The 18867-nt window shown below is 48.8% G+C and overlaps 1 protein-coding gene across 14 annotated transcripts in view; it reads left to right on the top strand.

Annotated features, from left to right (window-relative positions):
- The first annotated feature begins 18331 nt into the window (after positions 1 to 18331).
- The window catches only part of LOC127004359 (ephrin type-A receptor 4-A-like), a 57341-nt gene continuing 56805 nt past the window's right edge, over positions 18332 to 18867 (top strand). For all 14 annotated transcript variants that reach the window (XM_050871962.1, XM_050871967.1, XM_050871966.1 and 11 more), the window contains exon 1: positions 18332 to 18525. In XM_050871962.1, the coding sequence (XP_050727919.1) occupies positions 18462 to 18525 (64 nt within the window). In that variant the 5' untranslated portion in view covers positions 18332 to 18461. The remainder of the gene's footprint in view (positions 18526 to 18867) is intronic.

Raw genomic sequence — 18867 nt, forward strand, 5'->3', positions numbered from 1 at the left:
TTTCTCTTCCTCTTGCTTCTCCTCTTATTATTTGTTCGTCTCATGGCTTTCCTTCCTTGTCTTATTCCTCTTTCTCTGGCTCCTGTGTCTCTGTCTTTCCCTTCATCTCTTTCCGTTTCCTTTTCATCCTATTTTTTTGCTACTCGTATTGTTCCTTCTTCTATTGGCCTTCCGTGTCCCTCCCCTCCTTTTTCTCCTCCTTCTCCTCTTCATTCTCATCCTCATCCTCAACCCTGCACAAGGAGCGGAGTCTGAATGCCTATCTACAGAAAACTACTGATTCCACTTCGAAGGAGAAACTTGAGAAAAAAAAGTGCTATAGATCTTGTGCAGGAGTGACTGCGTTTGGGAAGGGGAAGAAGGGGAGGAAGGAGGAGGAGGAGGAAGAGAAGTGGGTTAAAGGACGAAGAGAAGAGAGGATGGCTTGAGAAGAGAAGGGAAGATGAGGAGAAGGCGAAGAGGGGATTGAGACAGGAAATAACAAGAGTCAGTTCAGCAGAGAGAAGGCTGAAAGGAAGAGGATCAAGACGTAGATTTAGAGGATGAGGAGGAAAACAGAGAAAAGAGTAGGAGTTTCTAGAGATAGGAGAGCAGGGAAGGAAGCTGATAAGAGAAGGAAGAAAAGGAGGAGGAGGAGGAAGGAGAGAGGGAGGGTAAGTGTTAGAAGAGATTTGGGGGAAAGGAGGAAGAAGAAAGTGGAGAGCAGATAGAAGAGATGGTAAGGATGAGAGGAAAACTTAAGTAAACGAAATGAGAGGAAATGTAGAAAAGTAGAAAAAAGAGAGAAGACACAGGGAAGAAGATAGAAGGGTGAAAGAGAGAGAGAGAAGAAAGTTGAGGGAAAGGAAAAAGGAGAAATAAAACAGGGGACTAGAAGGGAGGAGCATGTCAGGTTTTTTTTTTGTTTTTTTTACAGCACAGAGCAACTCAAGGGCAACAAAAAGATGTAAAAAAAAAAAAAAAAAAAAAAGCTCGCTAACTATTGCTCTCATATAGTGTTAAGTAAGTTTAGGAAGTAAGGAAGAGACACCCAAGAACACGAGGAGGAAGATGGACAAAGAGGAGCAAATTGAAGGGACACGGAAGAGGGGAAGAAGAAGAGGGGTTAGGAACAGCCCACTCGCTGATTTGGCTTGTCGATGAGGATGGGGGGAGGAGGACGGGGGGAGAGGCCGGGAAGGTTTGTCCTGCAATTTTCCTGACAATTTCCAACGAAGCAATCAGTCAAACTTGTCCCAATCAGAAACAGGGGCTTCAAAGGGCATCGGGGCGGGAATTACCGACCAGCTGACCCGCGGGGAGAAAACAAACGAGGGTGGTGGTGGCGGTTGGGGTGCTGGTGGTGGTGGTGGTGGGGGAGGAGAGTAGTAGGTGATTAGTCTTCGGGTGGTTAGGGAAGGAAACACCGCATCAGAGAGAGAGAGAGATGGGGGGGACGGTTCACAAGCAAACACACAAACAGAATGATTTCGCCGCTGCTGCATGAGGAAGGGATAGAAAAAATAAAGTGTAGCTCAAGAGGGACAGAAAATACATAAGAAAAAAATGTATTATGAGTCAGTATTATCAGCCACTTTGTCTCCATTATGACACATGAACACCATACTTTATACGACACACAAACGGACATACATAAAGAAAAAATATCAATAACCGCTACAGTCCGTCTCATCAACATCCCATCTCGACCCACCCCCAAAAAAAGAAAGCAGTAAATAATAATAAAAGAGTAGATAAATCAATGAAAACGGATGATAAATTACTCTAAACGGGGAGACCAAAAAATAAAACAGGAAAAAACAGACTCGCGTGGAGGATAAATTTATAGACGGGAAAACAAGCGGGACAGGACGATGCTCATTTCTTTCCTTTTTTACGGCCATGTTCAGTCTCCTTTTTTTTTCTTTAGTAAACAAGAGAGAAAACAAGGGCGACCGGAGCGTGTGTGTGTGTGTGTGAGCGGTGAGGCGTTGCGAGAGAGAGAGAGAGAGAGAGAGAGAGAGAGGAGAGGAGAGGAGAGAAAAAGAAAAAATGAATAAATACGACCACCTCCTCCCCTTCACCCCTCCCTTTCTCCACCCTTCACCTCCCCTTCACCTCCTTCCTCCCCTTCACCCCTCCCTTTCTCCCCCCTCACCCCCCTGCACTAAAATAAACTCTGGCTCGGAGGAATAAAAGTGAAAAAGGAGGCGTGAAACCTTAAATTATTGACAAGAAGACTCATAATTTGTCTCTCCAACGACGAGGAAACTTTTCAATAAGGTGTGAGGGAAGCAAGATTGATGGAACGGGCAGGTAAGCAGAGAGAGAGCGAGAGCGAGAGTGACAGGTGAGAGAAACGTATATTATGTGGAGTGTGTGTGCGTCTGTTCGCGTGTGTGTGTGTGTGTGTGTGTGTGTGTGTGTGTGTGTGTGTGTGTGTGTGTGTACTCTCCCTGTGACCTGCGGAAACTAAATTAAGCCAGGTAGTTATAATATGGTTACCTTGCCTCGCGTAACTAGTGTGTTGGGGAGGGGGACGGGAGGTGGGGGGAATGGCGAGCTGGGCGAGGCTTGGGTGGGGGAGTTGGTGAGAGGTATGAGGGAGGGAGGAGAACTGTGGTGGTGGTGGTGGTGGTGGTGTGTCGTTGTGGAGAGAGCAGTGGGGTGGTGATTGACAGTTTGCGTAGCAGTGAGAGAGAATTGTGGCCATGGTGGTGGTGGTGGTGGTGGTGGTGGTAGTAGACACAGTTGTTGATAGAGGCAGCGAAGGGTGACGGTGTAGCTGGTGGTGATGGTGGTGGTGGTGGGTGAGGAGAGACGGGTGGAGGGGAAGGAAGGATGGGTGAAATGGAATGATCTGAACTGCGGATGTTGATGTGGATGACTGAAGTGTACTAGTGTGTGTGGGTGTGGGTGTGGGTGGGTGTAGGGCTGGAGTGGGTGAAGGGGATTGCTACAGATGAGCTGAGTAGTGGATGAGGGTGACGATGGAGGTTAGTGCGGATGAAATGACTGTGTGTGGATGACAATATAGTTGAAAGTGGAGAAAAAAGGTGGATGTGGGTACTAAGTGTGTTTGTGGATGCTTGCAACAATGATCATTCGGAAGAGGAAGGTTTAACAAAGTACGGGAAGGCTAAACGCAAAAGAAACAGAGGAAAAACTAAACAAAAATAGCTATTGTCCATCCATGTACTGTGGCTTACGGAAGAACGAGTAAGACTTAACCTTTCCCGGGATGACACACTAACACACACAGAGGGACAATCCTGGAAGCCGAGACGAAGCCGCGAACCAACAAATCTCTATTAATTTGGTCTTTTATCGGCGGGAAGGGGCGTGCTGGGGCCGGCGTGGGCGGGATAATACCTGCCTATGCTGCCCCGCCCTGGCTCTACCGCAAAGCAAGCCGACACTCGTCCTTCTCTCTATATATACAGCGTAGTCCGCCCTCACTCTCGGTGGATATTTGCTCTGCTGGTGACCTTATTCTGGACCTGGTGGACGCTGGGGGATATACGCAGAGGCCTCGTTCTTTGTTTCTAGTTGTGCTGCGTTCTTGTGGTCTTGCTTCTATAGGCATGGGTTTGTTTGGTAGTTTTGGGGGGTTGTTTCTGTAGTGACGACGAGAGGTTTTGAGCAGATAGTAATGTGAGTTTGAGCTGTAGTAGTAGTAGCAGTAGTAGTAGTAATTGTGGCATGGGTTTGTTTGGTAGTTTTGGGGGGTTGTTTCTGTAGTGACGACGAGAGGTTTTGAACAGATAGTAATGTGAGTTTGAGCTGTAGTAGTAGTAGTAGCAGTAGTAGTAGTAGTAGTAGTTGTAGTAGTAGTGTCAATAATAAAAACAAAAGAAATAACAGCAACAGCAATGGGACCAATAATAACAAAATAACAAAAAAAACAGCACAAGAGCAACAGCGGCACTATAAGCAAAAGAAGGAGGAAGAGAAGAAGGAGGAGGAGGAGGAAGAGGAGGAGGTGGTGGCGGTTGGACACTGGAGAGCAAAGGAGAGGAAGAAGGGAGGAGGGTCGGTCCGCTGACACTGCACCGCTACTCTTATTAACACCCTGGATCAATGCCGCCACGGCCTACACCCTCACCACGGCCTACACCCTCACCACGGCCTACACCCAACACCCCGTCACCCTCCACCCTGACACAGCCCCCTCACTGCCTACACCTATCCTCTCATTCCCCATCCTTACAGCCTACAGTCCTCCACCTCATTCTCCACCCTCGGCCTCACCACCTTCGTTCTACATCCTGACTCCACCCTCCCTCAACCCAACCACCACCTCTACAACAATCCACATCAGCCTACAATTTCCCTTCCTTTCTTGCTTCCTTTTCACCTTCCTTCTTCCATTCCCTCCTTCCTTTTGTCCTTCCTTTCTTTCTTCCTCCCTTCCATTCGCCCTTCTTTCTTTTATTATTTCCCTCATCCCTCACTTCCTCCCTTCCATCTGTCTATCCTTTCCCACTTCCTTCTTTCCTTCAATCCTACCTTCCTTTCTTCCTTTCCTCTATTCTCCTTCCCATCGTCCACACTATCTAACAGTCCCCGAATGAAGAAAATTGGAGCAAGTGAAGATAACTTGGTGAGGAGGGGAAAGGGAGGGGAAAGGAGGGGAAAAGCGTCCTGCAGTGGTGGGAGGGGAAGGGAAGGGAGGTAGAGGAGCCGTAAGGGAGCCAGCAGAAGGAGGAGGAGGGGGACGAGGAGCCGCAGCGATCAGGGAGGCGCAGCTGTGAGCCATTCTGAGACGCGGGGACAGCAAGACGTCAATTATCGAAGCAGTAAACCACCCACACCCCAATAAGGTCTCGCGTGGCCCTCCCTCTTGGGCTGTTAGAGGGGCTGCCTGCTGCGCTTCCCCCCCCTCCCCCTTCTCTCGCTCTCGCTTTCTCTCTGTCTATCTATCTTTACTTTGAATTTCCTGCCTTGTTGTCTATCTTCCGCCTTCCGTTTACTCCTCCTTTCTCCCTCTCACTTCCTCTCTTTCTCCCTCTTTCGCAATCTGATTTCCTCTCCCTGCTTCTACCGTCTGTCTCCCTCTCTTCCTCTCCTTCCTTCCCTTCCCTCCTCATTACCTCGTTGCCTCGATCCTTCCTCTTTTTGTATTGTTTTTGTCTTTTTTTCTCTCTCTTGTCTTGTAGTGTTTTTTTTTTTCTTTCCTCTCACTCACGTTCTCCATTTTGTCAGTTCTTGTTTTTGTTTTGCTTTCCTCCTCCTCTTCCTCCTCCTCCTCCTCCTCCTCCTACTCCTCCTCCTCCTCCTCTCGCTGCATTTCCCTTTCCTCGAAGTCCGTGTTTTAGTTCCTCCTTTATTCCCTTTATTCTTTCTTGTCTTCTTTCTATTCTTTACTTGATTCTGTTACCGTCCTCCTCACCTCCCCTTCCACCTCCTCTTCCTCTTCTTCTTCCTCCTCCTCCTCCTCCTTTTGTTCCCCTCTTCGCTATCTTTTTTTTTTTTCGTTCTCCTCAACAGCTCTTCTCTTTCACTTGTTTGACACTTCTCTCTCTCCTTCTCTATTTTATTTTCCTTGTGTCTTTTTTTCCATGTATTTTTTCTTCTTTATTTTTCACTGCATCTTTTTCGCTCTGAACTTAATCATTTTCTTCGCTTCTTTTCTTCATTCTTTTTCGTGTCTTCGTCAAGGTTTCGCTTATTATCTTTCTTTGGTGTTTTCTTTAGGGCTTCTGTTCTCCTATCTCTTTGTTTTCTTGTCTTGGATATTGTATTTACTTAATCTCTCTCTCTCTCTTTCTCTCTCTCTCTCTCTCTCTCTCTCTCTCTCTCTCTCTCTCTCTCTCTCTCTCTCTCTCTCTCTCTCTCTCTCTCTCTCTCTCTCTCTCTCTCTCGTCTCCTCTATGACTTCATTTTCTCAGTTTTTACATCTTTTCCTTCTACTCCACTTCTCAGCTTCCTTCCACCTCGCCTTCCTCCTCTTTCCCTTACTCCCCTTTTTCTTCCTTGGTTCATTTCTTCAATATTCCATTTTCTCTCACTCTACACTTTTCGTTTCTCCCTCGACGTGATTTTCCTTCATACTTGCCTCTCTTTCTCCCTTACCCCCCTCTTTTTTTTTCTTCGCCTCATCTCTGTTATTCCATTTCCTCGACTTTCCTTCATGCATTTCTCTCTCCCTCTCACTCCTTTTCTTTTCACCTTCTCTCTCGCCCTCTCATTCTCCCTCCCGTATACTCTCTTTTTCTTCATACTTTCATCTATGTTATTCCATTTCCTCTCACTATACCTGTGCTTTCTTCCTCGACTTTCCTTCATGCATTTCTCTCTCCTCTCTCTCCCTCTCCCCCGTCCCCTCCCGCGTGATGGACTAGACGCATATTTCCTGTCTGGATATTACGGCTCGTGCGTGTTCGGCCCAACTAGTGGCGGGGAGGATTCTGCGCTGCGGAAATACTACACTGCACGTCACTGCCGGTACACGACTCTCCCTGACTCTCCCAGACTCTCCCATGCCTCCCCCTAGTGGCTCTCATCCTCCCTCTGCAACTCCTATCTTCTCCAGCATCCCCCTCTGCCTCCCCCTTGCCTATTCCTGTTCTTTTCTTGCCTTCCCCATCTTCTTCATATTCCCTCTCAGCTGTTCCTGTTCTTCCCCAGCCTCTACTTGTCACTCCCCTTCTCCCTTATTTAGACTTCCTTAACTCCCCCCCTCCTTTATTTTTTCATTATAGGACGCGGCTCAAGGGCAATAAAAAGAGCACAAAAAAAAGCCCGCTACTCGCCGCTCCTATAAAAGATAAAAGTAAAGAGTAGCCTGATTTTCTTCCCCAACCATTCCTATTCTTTTCCATTCTCCTCATCCCTCGCTTGTCTGCTCCATTCTTTCTCTTCAAACTCTATTCACTTCCTCTTTATTCACTTTCTACTTCCACTGCCATCGCTTATTCATCTCATCTCTCATCCCACACCTCATCTCCCCTCCCCTCATCTCCCCCCACCTTCAGTATATGTATATGCACCTCCGTCTTTCCCTCCAAGGCCCTCCAACACACACACACACACACACACACACACACACACACACACACACACACACACACACACACACCTCACAGTCTCATCCCCGCCGCTTTTCATTCTCATACATGTTTTGTTGTTGTTGTCGTTGTTTTGTTGTTGCTGCTGTTGTTGTTGTTGCTGTTGTTTATTAGTGTACATGTGTCGCTTGCACCTCTCACTTTACTTCCCTCCTTCTTTCCTTTTCTTCTTTTGGCTGCTCTTTCCTCTCCCATTCTCACCCCCTAAGCCTAACTAGTCATATAAGATCGCTTTTTTTTTCTTTTTTTTTTCACTCACCTTCCTATCCTTGTTCCCTTCCAATCCACCCTCCCCCCTCTCTCCCCTCCCTTGCTTCTACCTACCCCTCCTTTACCCTCCTCCTCCCCTCACCCTCACCGCATCCATCCAGTGCATTCCACACGCACAGCCAAATTAAATCTATGTCTGCTTCATGCCCGGCGCCGCTACATACCACATTTCCTCCCTTCGCTACGCTACTCGCCTGCTACGACTACTGCTACCTCGCCTGCCCGCCACTGCACACACACACACACACACACACACGCACACGCACACGCACGCACACGCTGGTTCATGTGTACTGGTCCGTGGAGTTTGGCAATTTGGTTTCGTGTACAACTATCACATTTTTCCCCCTCACACACACACACACACACACACACACACACACACACACACACACACACACACACACACACACACTCTCTCTCTCTCTCTCTCTCTCTCTCTCTCTCTCTCTCTCTCTCTCTCTCTCTCTCTCTCTCTCACGCTCCACCTCACTCCTGTAACGGGCTGTGAAGCGGAGTTGTCGAGAGAGAGAGAGAGAGAGAGAAGGGGGTGAGATAAATGTTGCGGGAAGAGGTGTTAATTACTATGATGAAGGTGTTTGGGGTATTAGAGAGAGAGAGAGAGAGAGAGAGAGAGAGAGAGAATAAAAAAAGTGCCAAGGTTAAGGGAGGACGAAATATGGATAGAATACAAGGAGAACGAATAGGAGGAAGAGAAGAAGGAGGAGGAGAGAAAGGAGATAACAAAGGTGTGAAGGAGGAGGAGGTGACGGTGGAGGTGATGGTTTGGAGGATAATGTAAGGGAGTTAATCGAGGGAGGATCAAGTGCTAAGTTATGACATGGAGGGTGTTAAGTGTAGAGGAAAGAGAATTGGAGGGGGAGGGAGAGGAGGGACGGAAGGTGAGAAGGAGGGTCGCGGGGTGTATCGTTGGGGTGGAGAAAGGAGGAAGGAGAGGAGGAGGAGGAGGGAGAAGGGAGATGGTTGTTAAATGGTAGAAGATGAGGTGTTTAAAAGTGAGGAAAGGGAATGAAGAGGGAGGAGGAGAGAAAAGGAGGAGGAGAAAAAAAAGGGAGACAATGAGGTGTTAAAGGGAGGAAAGGAAAGGAAGAGGGAGGAGATAGAAGAGGAGGAGGAGGAGGAGGAGGAACAACAAAAGGAAGATGAGGTGTTTAAAGTGAGGAAAGGGGATGAAGAGGAAAGAAGAAAGCGAAAAGGAGGAAGAAAAGGGAGACAGCTAGAGAAAGAGGGGGATGAATAACAGTAGAAAAGATTAGGTTATTAGAAGAAGAGAAAAAAAAGCAGCGGAAGGTAAAAAAAAAGTAAAACCAAAAATATATGAGAAGTTACGGAGAGGAGGATGAGAAGAAAGAGTACAAAGGAAGAGGGTAAAGGAAGTAATAAGAGGATGGAAGACAGGAAGAAAAAAATTAAAAAAGTAATATTGCTCACAGTAATTACAAACAGGCAAAGGTGGTGAAGAAACAGGTGAGAGAAAGTTATGGAAATAAAGCGATGTAAAGAGAAAACCACGGAGAGAGAGAGAGAGAATACCCCAACCTCCACCACCACTACTACCAATAAAATCACCAAAATACGGTTAGCAGCTGGGTCGTGGTGGTGGTGGTGGCTGTGGGAGGGGTGGGGACAAGGGGGGAGGGGGGGATGGGAGTTATTTTTCACTACAGTTCATAACGTTGCTCATAACAGGCCGCGCGTCCCGCCGAGCCACGCGCGAATGAAAATTTTGTGGGTTTGTTGTGGCGTGTTGATTGGTGAGTGTCCCCCCCCCCTCCCTCCCCCCCTCTCCTCTCCTCCCTTCCCAAACATGTCGCTTCTCCCTTCCTACCACCACATGTCCCCTGCCTCCCCTCCTCCTCCTCCTCCTCCATTTCTCCCCCTTTTCTGACCTCCCATCCTCCTGAAATGAAAATGAAGGAAGAGGGAAACAGGGAGAGAGTAGGAAAGAGGGAAGAAGTAGCCCTCCACCCCCATCTCTTGTCCTCTACCTCCCCTCTTCCTCCTCCTCCTCCTCCTCCTCCTCTCCCCCTTTCTGACTTCCCATCCTCCTGAAATGAAAATGAAGGAAGAGGGAAACAGGGAGAGAGGAAACAGAAGAGGGAGGAAGTTCGCCTCCCCCCCCCTCTTTTCTCCTCCCTCCCTCCCTCCCTCTCCTCCCCATCATCCCCCCCTCTCCCCCACCCCTTATCTCCTCCCCTCCCTCCCAAATGGTGCTAAGAGAAGGGATACAAGCTAGAGAGAAGGAAAAAAAAGAAAAAGGGAAGGAGAAAAGAGCACACGTCACAGTTTTTAAGGATGGTGGTAATGGTGGTGGTGGTAGTAGTGGTGGTGGTGGTGGTGGTGGTGGTGGTGGTGGTAACACTGTTTTCTCTCCAAACTCTGCTTGATGGACAGTTTTATTGGTGTTGTTCTTGTTGTGACGTTGATTGTTGTTGTTGTTGATGTTTGGATTATTGCTGTGGCGTTGGCCTAGTGGTTTTATTTTAGTAGTGGTGATGGTGGTGGTGGTGGTGGTGGTGGTGTTGGTGGTGAGTTTTGTTGTGTTGTGGCTTGTAAAGTGATTGTGGTGATCGTGTGTGTGTGTGTGTGTGTGTGTGTGTGCGTGTGTGTTGCTTCCAAACTTTCAAAAGCTCAGTGAGGCAGGTGCGTGATGATTAGGAAAGGTAATAAAGAAGAATCTGTAATTAAAATGATTAATATTACAAAAGGGAGAACATGAAAAGAAACAAGATAAAGAAGAAAAGATAGGGAAAGTAAGAGAATGGCAGCTAGAAGAAAGGAAGAAAAAGAAAACAGTAAAGTAGATCACGCAATTAGTAGAATATAATAAAAAAAAAATAACGAAGAAAAAAAAAGCAAGATGGAAAGAAGAAGCAAATAAAAAAATAAAAAAAAGGAGATGTAAATGAGTCTTGAAGGGTGTTGGTAATGGGTGACAGTGGAGGTGTAAATGAAGGTGACGGTGCGGATGGTGATGGTCAGTGATGGTGTTGCTAGAGTGAGTTACAGAGATGCTGACTCATGCAAGCGAACTCAGCAGTGCCGCCTTTCCTATTCCTCCTCCTCCTCCTCCTCCTCCTGTCATTCTGGCTCTCTTTTCCTTCCTCCTCATTCTGTTTCTGCTACTTCTGTTCCTCTTCTTCTCGTTCTACATCTCCTCTCTCCTTCCTCTCCTCTCATTCTGCCCTTCTTCCTCTTCCGTCTCATGCTGTTTCTGTTGCTTCTGTTTCCTTGTTCTAGTTCTTCCTCTCAACCTCCTCCTCCTCCTCCTCCTCGAGTCAGCGGTCTTTGGGATGTAATATTGAAGCGGCGTCGGCCCGGTCCAAGCATATATAATTCAGTGTCTGTCAGGGTAAGGCGGGGAAGTGACCTGCTTGATTCCTCCCAGACGCCTTTTATAGCTCCTTACACCCCTAACCCTCCCTCCTCCTCCTCCTCCTCTTCATCGTCATCTCTTCTTCGCGCTCTGGAAAACGCCCTCATGACCTTTTTTTTGCGAGGTCTTCTTCCTGTTTACTTCATTTTTCGGTACTTTTTTGTGTCACTCCATAAGGTTATTCCCTTATTTATCCCGTCTCGTCGGGGTCGTTATTCTTTTTTGATTGAGCCCCCGTCCCCACCGCTACCCTTGTCCTCTCTCTCTCTCTCTCTCTCTCTCTCTCTCTCTCTCTCTCTCTCTCTCTCTCTCTCTCTCTCTCTCTCGCTCTCGCTCTCGCTCTCGTTCTCTCTTAAACCATGGCCCTTGTTCCTTGGTAGTAATTTCGGTGTGGGCCGCCTGCCATTCCTCACACCTGGAGCATCAACAGCCCGCCCCTGCCTCTTAAAGCTTCCCTCTTCGCTCTTCTTCATAAACACACGATGGCCGCCTTAACGCCAACTAATGCCTGGGCGGGCGAGGGAGGGCCAAGGAGCCGCTGCCCATTTTCTTTTCGTCCCTCACACGAAGTCAAGCGCGGCGGCCCGGATGCTGCTCCTCGGTAGGCCCGGGCGCTCCTGTAAAGAGTAGTGGAGGCGCCGGGTAATGAAATATAGGCGTTAAGAGTGCGGGCTAAAGACGGTGTTTGAGCTGAGATACGACACGAGGAAGCAGGAATTACGTGCTGACAACCGCCATTATTCGGGCTGGAAGACCCACATGGCGTTCCCTCTCTCCGCCCACTGCTGCCACCCGCCCCTGCTGCTGCTGCTACTCCGCGCGCCTCGTAAACTGAACAAACAAAGTCCGACAGACAAGCAAGGGGTCGCACTACATGAGGGACGACTGTTTTTGCTCCCTTGCCTGTTGGCGTTCCTCTGCCTCGCCCCATGCAGTTCGTCCCCCCCCTCCTCCCCATCTCCCCACCTTCAAACACCTCGACCCTGCAGCACCAAAGCGGAGACATGCAGGGACTCACCTCGCCTCGTTTTCCCGCGACCCAGCCAACTTCTCCCGCTGGAGGTCACCGGCTGAGGTCTTATTCCCTCGTAAATTTCAAATAAGCGATTTGTCAGCGTTAGGGAGGCGTGGGATGGATGTGGGACGTGGCCCGGGGGAGGCGTCGCGGCGGCAAGGACCCCGCGTCTGCCTCCACATTCAGATGAGCTCCGAGCGCCCCCGAGCACCATAGCAAACACACACACACACACACACACACACACACACACACACACACACACACACACACACACACACACACACACACACACACATACACACACACACACAGATAGATAGATTGTTCGTTGAGGTCAGGACTCCACAATAAAGATTTGATGCTCCAGCGTTATGACAGGTGAAAAATCTCACAACAGTAACAATAATTCAAAAGCTTAATTTACAAACACAAACCAAGAAACTGATAAATTACAAAGCCCAAAACAGTCGTAAATAAAACACAAAACACGCTTGCACACACCAGTAGTTAAATAGCTTCCACGTCCCTCACCTTATATAGTCTTCTAAAATCTCGCTTCCTCCTCCTCATCCCAATCCTCATTCTCATCCTCCTCCCCCTCCTTACCCAGCTCCTCCTCCTCCTCCTCCTCCTCCTCCGAAGTACCGCCGCGGCACGAAGGTTGGGTCGCTGGCGAGGGCACTGGCCGGGACGCGGAGAGCACCTTGTTGCATTATGCCGATGAACGAATAAAGGAGAAAGTCGAAGAAACGAACGGCGCCAATAATTTATGTTAAAACTATAGCTGCGATAATGATGGCGACAAAAACTCGAAGGCTTTTGTTCTGTCAGTGTCGGCCTGAGCCTTGCGTGTGCCCCCGACGCCGCGCCGCCTGTCTCAAGGGGCGGCGCGGCTCGGTGTATTTCCCTCACGTGCCTCGCCGTGGTGTCGCTCTGAGGGGAGTCCTGATGAATGGTCACTGTGGCAGGACTCACGAGATACTCCTTTTCTCCTCCTCCTCTTCCTCTTCCTCCTTCACCTCCACGTCCTCCACCTCCACCTCCTTCTTATCCCGCTCCTCTTCCTCCTCCTCCTCCTCCCTTTCTTTTTCTTTCTCTTCCGCCTTATACTCCTCTTTTTCCTCTTCCTCCTCCTCGTCCTCCACTCCACCTCCTCTCTATCGCTCTCTTCCTCCTACCCTTTCAACTTTTTTTCTTTCTCCCCCTCCCTATTCCTATCACCTTCTGCCTTCTTTCCCCTCCTTCCTTCCACTCCTCCCTCCCATCCTCCTGGACTCTCTCCTCGAACTTACCTGACCTCATCTATTGACCTGCAGTATTTCGGTTCTAGGTCATTCCTTCATTGACGTGAGCTCGTGTTTTCCTTGCTCGGGGTTTGTTTTGCTTAACTGGTTGATCAATTGGTTCTTCAGCCACTCACGGCGTTGCCAAGTATTCCAGAGTAAGTATGTGGATGGCTTGGGATTGTGTTGCCTTGCTGAGTGCTTCTGTGTTGCGCTGTGCTGTGTTGAGGCTGATAAGATAAAGGGAAGGAAGGAGGAAGACGGAAACGCGTGTGGCTTAGAGCGAAGGAATTGGAGATGATGATGATGATTTGGAGGTTGTGTGCATTCCTGAAGTCTATGGTGGGAAATGTGGACTGTGTGTGTGTGTGTGTGTGTGTGTGTGTGTGTGTGTGCATTGCCTCTGAAGCACCCGCCCGTCGTTCAAGGCCATTAGTGGAGGGTGGGGATGGGTGGGGGAAAGGGGGTTGGAGTGGTGGGGGGGGGATCGGGGGATGGACAGGCGGCGGCATGGAGTAATAATGTTGCTTGTGATAACTTGTTAGGCTTGGAACTTGTTTTTCGATTTGTAGGAGATTTTTTCAGGAGTCATTTTCCGCTCTCTCTCTCTCTCTCTCTCTCTCTCTCTCTCTCTCTCTCTCTCTCTCTCTCTCTCTCTCTCTCTCTCTCTCTCTCTCTCTCTCTCTCTCTCTCTCTCTCTCTCCTTTTATCTACTTTTATCTACTTTTAAGGTCGTGTTCTATTCTCTTTGTCTGTCTGTGTACTAGTTTGTGTTGTCCGTTTTTTTTTTTTTTTTTTTTTTACTCATGTTGCTTTCCGTTTTCGTTCATCTTCGGTTTCGTTGATATTAATTGATGCTCTTTTACTTTTCAATCATCCGGACCTGTCTTTCCTGCCCTCTTTATCTTCCATCACCGCACTTATATGCCTCCCCCTCCTCCTCCTCCTCCTCCTCTTCCTCTTCCTCCTGCCTCATCCCTTTCTCATTTGCTCATCTTCATCATTCCCCGTTTTCCTTGACTTAAATTGCACAACCATCATTCCATTGTCGATATACGTGTACCTCTCCCAACACACACACACACACACACACACATACACACTCACCGGCAGCCAGTCAGTCAGAGCCGGGGATCAGCCGTGTTTTGGATGCACCGCCGCTCTCCGGAGGCTGATAGGCAGCACCGCGGCGGGGCACGGCAGCCTCCGCCATTATCTCCAGACCCGCTATCAAAACCGGGCTTGGCGGTGGCAGTGGCGGTGGTGGTGGTGGTGGTGGGGCGGCGGGTGGGATTGTGGTGATGGTGGGTGGTTGGTGGAGGATGAGAATGATGGTGGTGGTGCTTGCAAGATGATTGTTGTTGGTAATGCAGATTGTTGCGGTTGTGTCGTAGCAAGGATATTGGTCGTGATGGTAGTGTATGTCGGGCTTAATGGTGGTGGGTGCAGTGGGCGGGCGGGGGCTGAGTGGGCGGGTGTGGGCAGCGCTGTGGGTGGGCGGCGGCGGACCACCCTGGGTCGCCAGCCGTCGCTCCAGTTCCCCGGCGGGACGCGGCCCCTCCCTCAGTTTTTGTCACTCGCGCCGTTTTCTGTTGCAAGTTCTTGTAATTCCCTCCTCGGCCGGGCTGCGGCTCCCTCCACCATCATATTATTTTTTATACATATATATATTCCTGGCCCCACCGCACTTGCCCTCGTGCCTCACGCCTGTTAGATGGGGCCTTTTATTAAGCTGTAGGTGACCTCTTATTTAGCGAGACGTACCTAGTAATTAAGAAGATACGGCCTCGTAGCTAACCCATGGCACCATACTCACCGGGACGCCTCGCACCAGCCAGGCCGCGGCTCGGTATTAGGCAAGACGGAGCCTCGCATTACAGGGCTTGATCTGCCCGCCGCAGCCCGGCCTCCCATGCTCTGCCACCCGCCTGTGACTCGTGTGAGGCGCAGGACGCTGAGGAGCACAGGATTGAGACAAGAGGCCACACCCTGATATTTCCCTTATCTTTTACTGCCCTGCCTCGCCCCGCCGCGCCCGCCCCGGGGACTAAGGGGAAGGGCCGCCCCCCTTCCCTCACCAGTCCCTCATCCTTGTCTTTCTCACCCTTGCTAAGACCACCCAAATGCCTTGTAGACACTCAGCGGAAGCCCTGAAAATATTAGACCAACACACACACACACACACACACACACACACACACACACACACACACACACACACACACACACACACACACACCGCCCCTCCACTCCTCGGCGCCCCTACAAGGGACACAAGGAGCGCAGTGAAGGATATAATGACGTAGTTTATCTTTTTACGGCGCCTCGCCGGGGACAGTTTCACGCCCCGGTGAGCCGCGTCCTGGCCGCCCTGCTGACCAGCGGGCGGCGCGGCGGCGCGTTATGGCGAGGCGGGAAGTGGCCATGGCACGGCGGCGGAGACTTTGGCGGCAACGATAAGGAATTTAAGGAATGTGATAGTTATGGATATTGGAACATTGATGGAATAGCGAGAACGGCGCCGGCAATGGTGCTCGAGATTGGATGGTGAGGATTAGTTGAGGGAGGAGACGGCGACGGTGGTGACGACGGAGGGAAGTGATGACGACGGGAAGGAGGGAGACACGGACAGACAGAGAATATGGAAAAAAATAAATATTGTAGTAGCAGCGGCGATGATGATGATGATGATGATGATGATGATGACAAAGATGGTGATGATGGTAGTGGTGTCGCCGTAAAGAGGGAAGGTGTACACTGTATGGGTGTCGATGGGTGGATGGCAGTGAGGACGTGCCAGCCTCGTGGCGGAACGAAGATAATGATTGTAATCCTGACACACAAAACTCTGCGACGATCCTGTTTACGGGAGCGGCAGTGAGGGTGATAACGGGGCGCAAGGGTGTGTGTGGAGGGTGCTGAGAGGGTGTGAAGAGCCCGAGGAGGAGGAGGAGGGAAGGGAGGAGGAGGGAGTGGGGTATTAGGCGTATATATGAGAAAAGTAGGAGGAAGAGGAGGAGATGAGGTACTCGGGGTGTCTATAGCAGAAAACCAGAGCGAAGGAGAAGAGGAGGAAGAAGAGAAGAGGGGTTAGTGGTGTATATAGAGGGTAACCACGCCCATGAAGCGGATAATAAAAGACCCCATTATGGTACTAACGAGCTGGCACTTGTTGGCACTCCGGAGATCCTTTGAGGCCCTGCTGGTGGTGGTGGTGATGGTGGTTTGGGGGGGAGGGGAAGGGAAGAGTTGGGTTGTCACCGCGCCACAAAAGTCAAGTGGTGATCAAGGGTACTGGTGATGGTTAATTGACTTCGTTATTTGCACACATTTGTTCTTGTGGTGGTTGTGTTGTTGCGTTGACGTTGTGAATTGAAGAAGGAGAGTATGGGGATCAGGGTCTCTCTCTCTCTCTCTCTCTCTCTCTCTCTCTCTCTCTCTCTCTCTCTCTCTCTCTCTCTCTCTCTCTCTCTCTCGCTCTCGCTCTCCCTCCCTCCCTCCATCTTTCTATCTTCTAAACGACCTCCTTCCACATGGTACGTTTGCATTACCTCCTCATTTCCCCGGTGGCCTTCAACCTCTCCGTCAGCGTTAACCCAACAAACACAAGCCCTTACATCCCCATCCTCAGACCCATCCGTATACCGCGTCTCCTCCACCTTCTCCCTGATCCCACTAAACGTCTCCCTGTACCCGTCACCCATAACCTTGTATTCCTTATTGCACTCCGTCTGCTTTCCCTGTCTTTCCATGCTCCAGCGACTCCTCCTCGTGTCTCCCTTATCCGTATCTGTGCTTACGCGTCGCTGTGGCCTTGGGTAGATAGTTGGACACTCTTTAGTTTCTCTTTACTTCGATGTCTTTTTGCCTTGATAGCGTCTCTGGTTATCATTACACTGGTTCTGCTGTTTCTGTGTCTCGTTTTGTCTCGTTATGTGTCTCCATGTCTCTGAATAAGTACCTGGACACCCTTCAGTTCCTCTTTATTTCAATGTCTTTTTGCGCTATCATCTCTGGTCATCATTACACTGGTTCCTCTGTTTCTGTGTCTCGTATAAGTATCTTCGTGTCTCCGTGTCTTTGAACAACTATCTGGACACTCCTCAGTTCCTCTTTACTTCGATATCTTTTGGCTCCGATGTCATCTCTGGCCATCATTACAGTGGTTCGTATGTTTCTGTGTCTCGGTTATGTACCTTCGTGTCTCCGTGTCCCTGAATAAGTAGCCGGACACTCTTCAGACTCTCTTTACGTCGATGTTCCTCTTCCCTGATGTCATCCCCGCGTTTCCTTGGCCTTGTTCCTGTGTTTCATTGTCTCGTATCGCTGATCGTCCACTTCGTTCCCTCTAAACCCTCCTCGCTGCCCCTTAGCTTCCATGTCCATTTTTTTTTTACAGCAGAGGAGACAGTGCAAGGGCGTAAAAAAAAAAGAAAACAATAATGAAAAAAAAAGCCCGCTACTTACTGCTCCTAAATAGAGTTGAGTGGCCGAAAAGAGAAAGCAATTACCTTGTTCATGTCTTTCCATATCTTCATAACCAAACACACCACTTTTTTATTTTGTCCGTAAGTTTATATGTCGCTTTCTTTCTATAGTTTTTATTATATTTTTTTTCATCGAGTGACGTTTAAGCAGTATTTAACACGCCCATCAGAATTTTTGTTTAGATTATTCCTTAACGTAAATGGGGGGTTTTCTAATCTTTTCTCTTGAAGTGGACGGAGGAGAATGTTAGGCATGCTGTACTTACACACGCTAACACCTTCCTCCTCTAATATTCCTTGGCGTTTATGTTCCTCTCATATTTTCCTTTAAGGAGAATGAAGGAGAAATTTACGCCGTGTCCGCATAACCTGATTTCCTTGTAGGTTGACATTCCTGGAGGCTAATGGTCCTCGTGTGTCTCTCTCCTTCATTAATAAAAGGCGGAGGAGAATTTAAGTATATGATCTTGGTGCTCCTGAGTCCTCGTTTCGTGTACCTTGATGCTAATGCGGTGTTCCCCAGATTTTCCTTCCTGTGACTTTTATTTGAAACATTACGCGCACGACCTTTTTGAAGACTTGCCTGTTAAGAAATATATCCCTCCCGGCATCTAGTATTTTGGTACCTGTTTGTGAAGAAAAGATGACCCAGGGAGTAATTTATCGCGAACGTTACTTTGAAGAACCAGGTGATAGTGCGTTTTCTTCCTTCTCTTTTCAATGTTTAGTTGCATGATTGTGAAGAATTGTGACCCAGTGAGTAATTTATTAGGAGCCTTACTCTGAAGAACCAGGTATTAATGTGTTTTCTTTCTTCTTTTACAGTGGGTGGAGGAGAGCTTTACGCAGTTCGAGAATGGCATCAACTGGCGGTCTTACGTGGTGTGTGACGTGGCGTACAACAACGTCAACAACTGGCTGTGGACGCCCTTCATCGAGCGAGGACCCGCCAACCGAATGTACATCGAAGTGCAGTTCTCCATGCGTGACTGCTCCCTCTTCCCCGGCACCGCCCTCTCCTGTGAGTACGGCCCGTGTGTGTGTGTGTGTGTGTGTGTGTGTGTGTGTGTGTGTGTGTGTGTGTGTCTGTATCTTTGCCTCTATATAATTGTGTCTGCCTGTCTGTTTTTTTTTTTATGTGTGTTCTTTTACGGTATAGTTAGTAATGTCCTTGGATTTATTTTGGGTTTGTCTCTGATGTACGTTTTTTTTTCTTTTTTCAAGTAGAGCTGAGTTTAATTACGGTACATTTTTTTTGTGTGTGTGTGTAATTGATTTTAACATTTTCTTACTAGTTTTCTTTTTTATTAGGATTTTTAGGATTTTTTTACTTCACTCCCCAGTCCGAGGCTCGCGGTTACAC

Source organism: Eriocheir sinensis, chromosome 28 (genome assembly GCF_024679095.1).
Source record: "Eriocheir sinensis breed Jianghai 21 chromosome 28, ASM2467909v1, whole genome shotgun sequence".
Classification (NCBI taxonomy): domain Eukaryota; kingdom Metazoa; phylum Arthropoda; class Malacostraca; order Decapoda; family Varunidae; genus Eriocheir; species Eriocheir sinensis.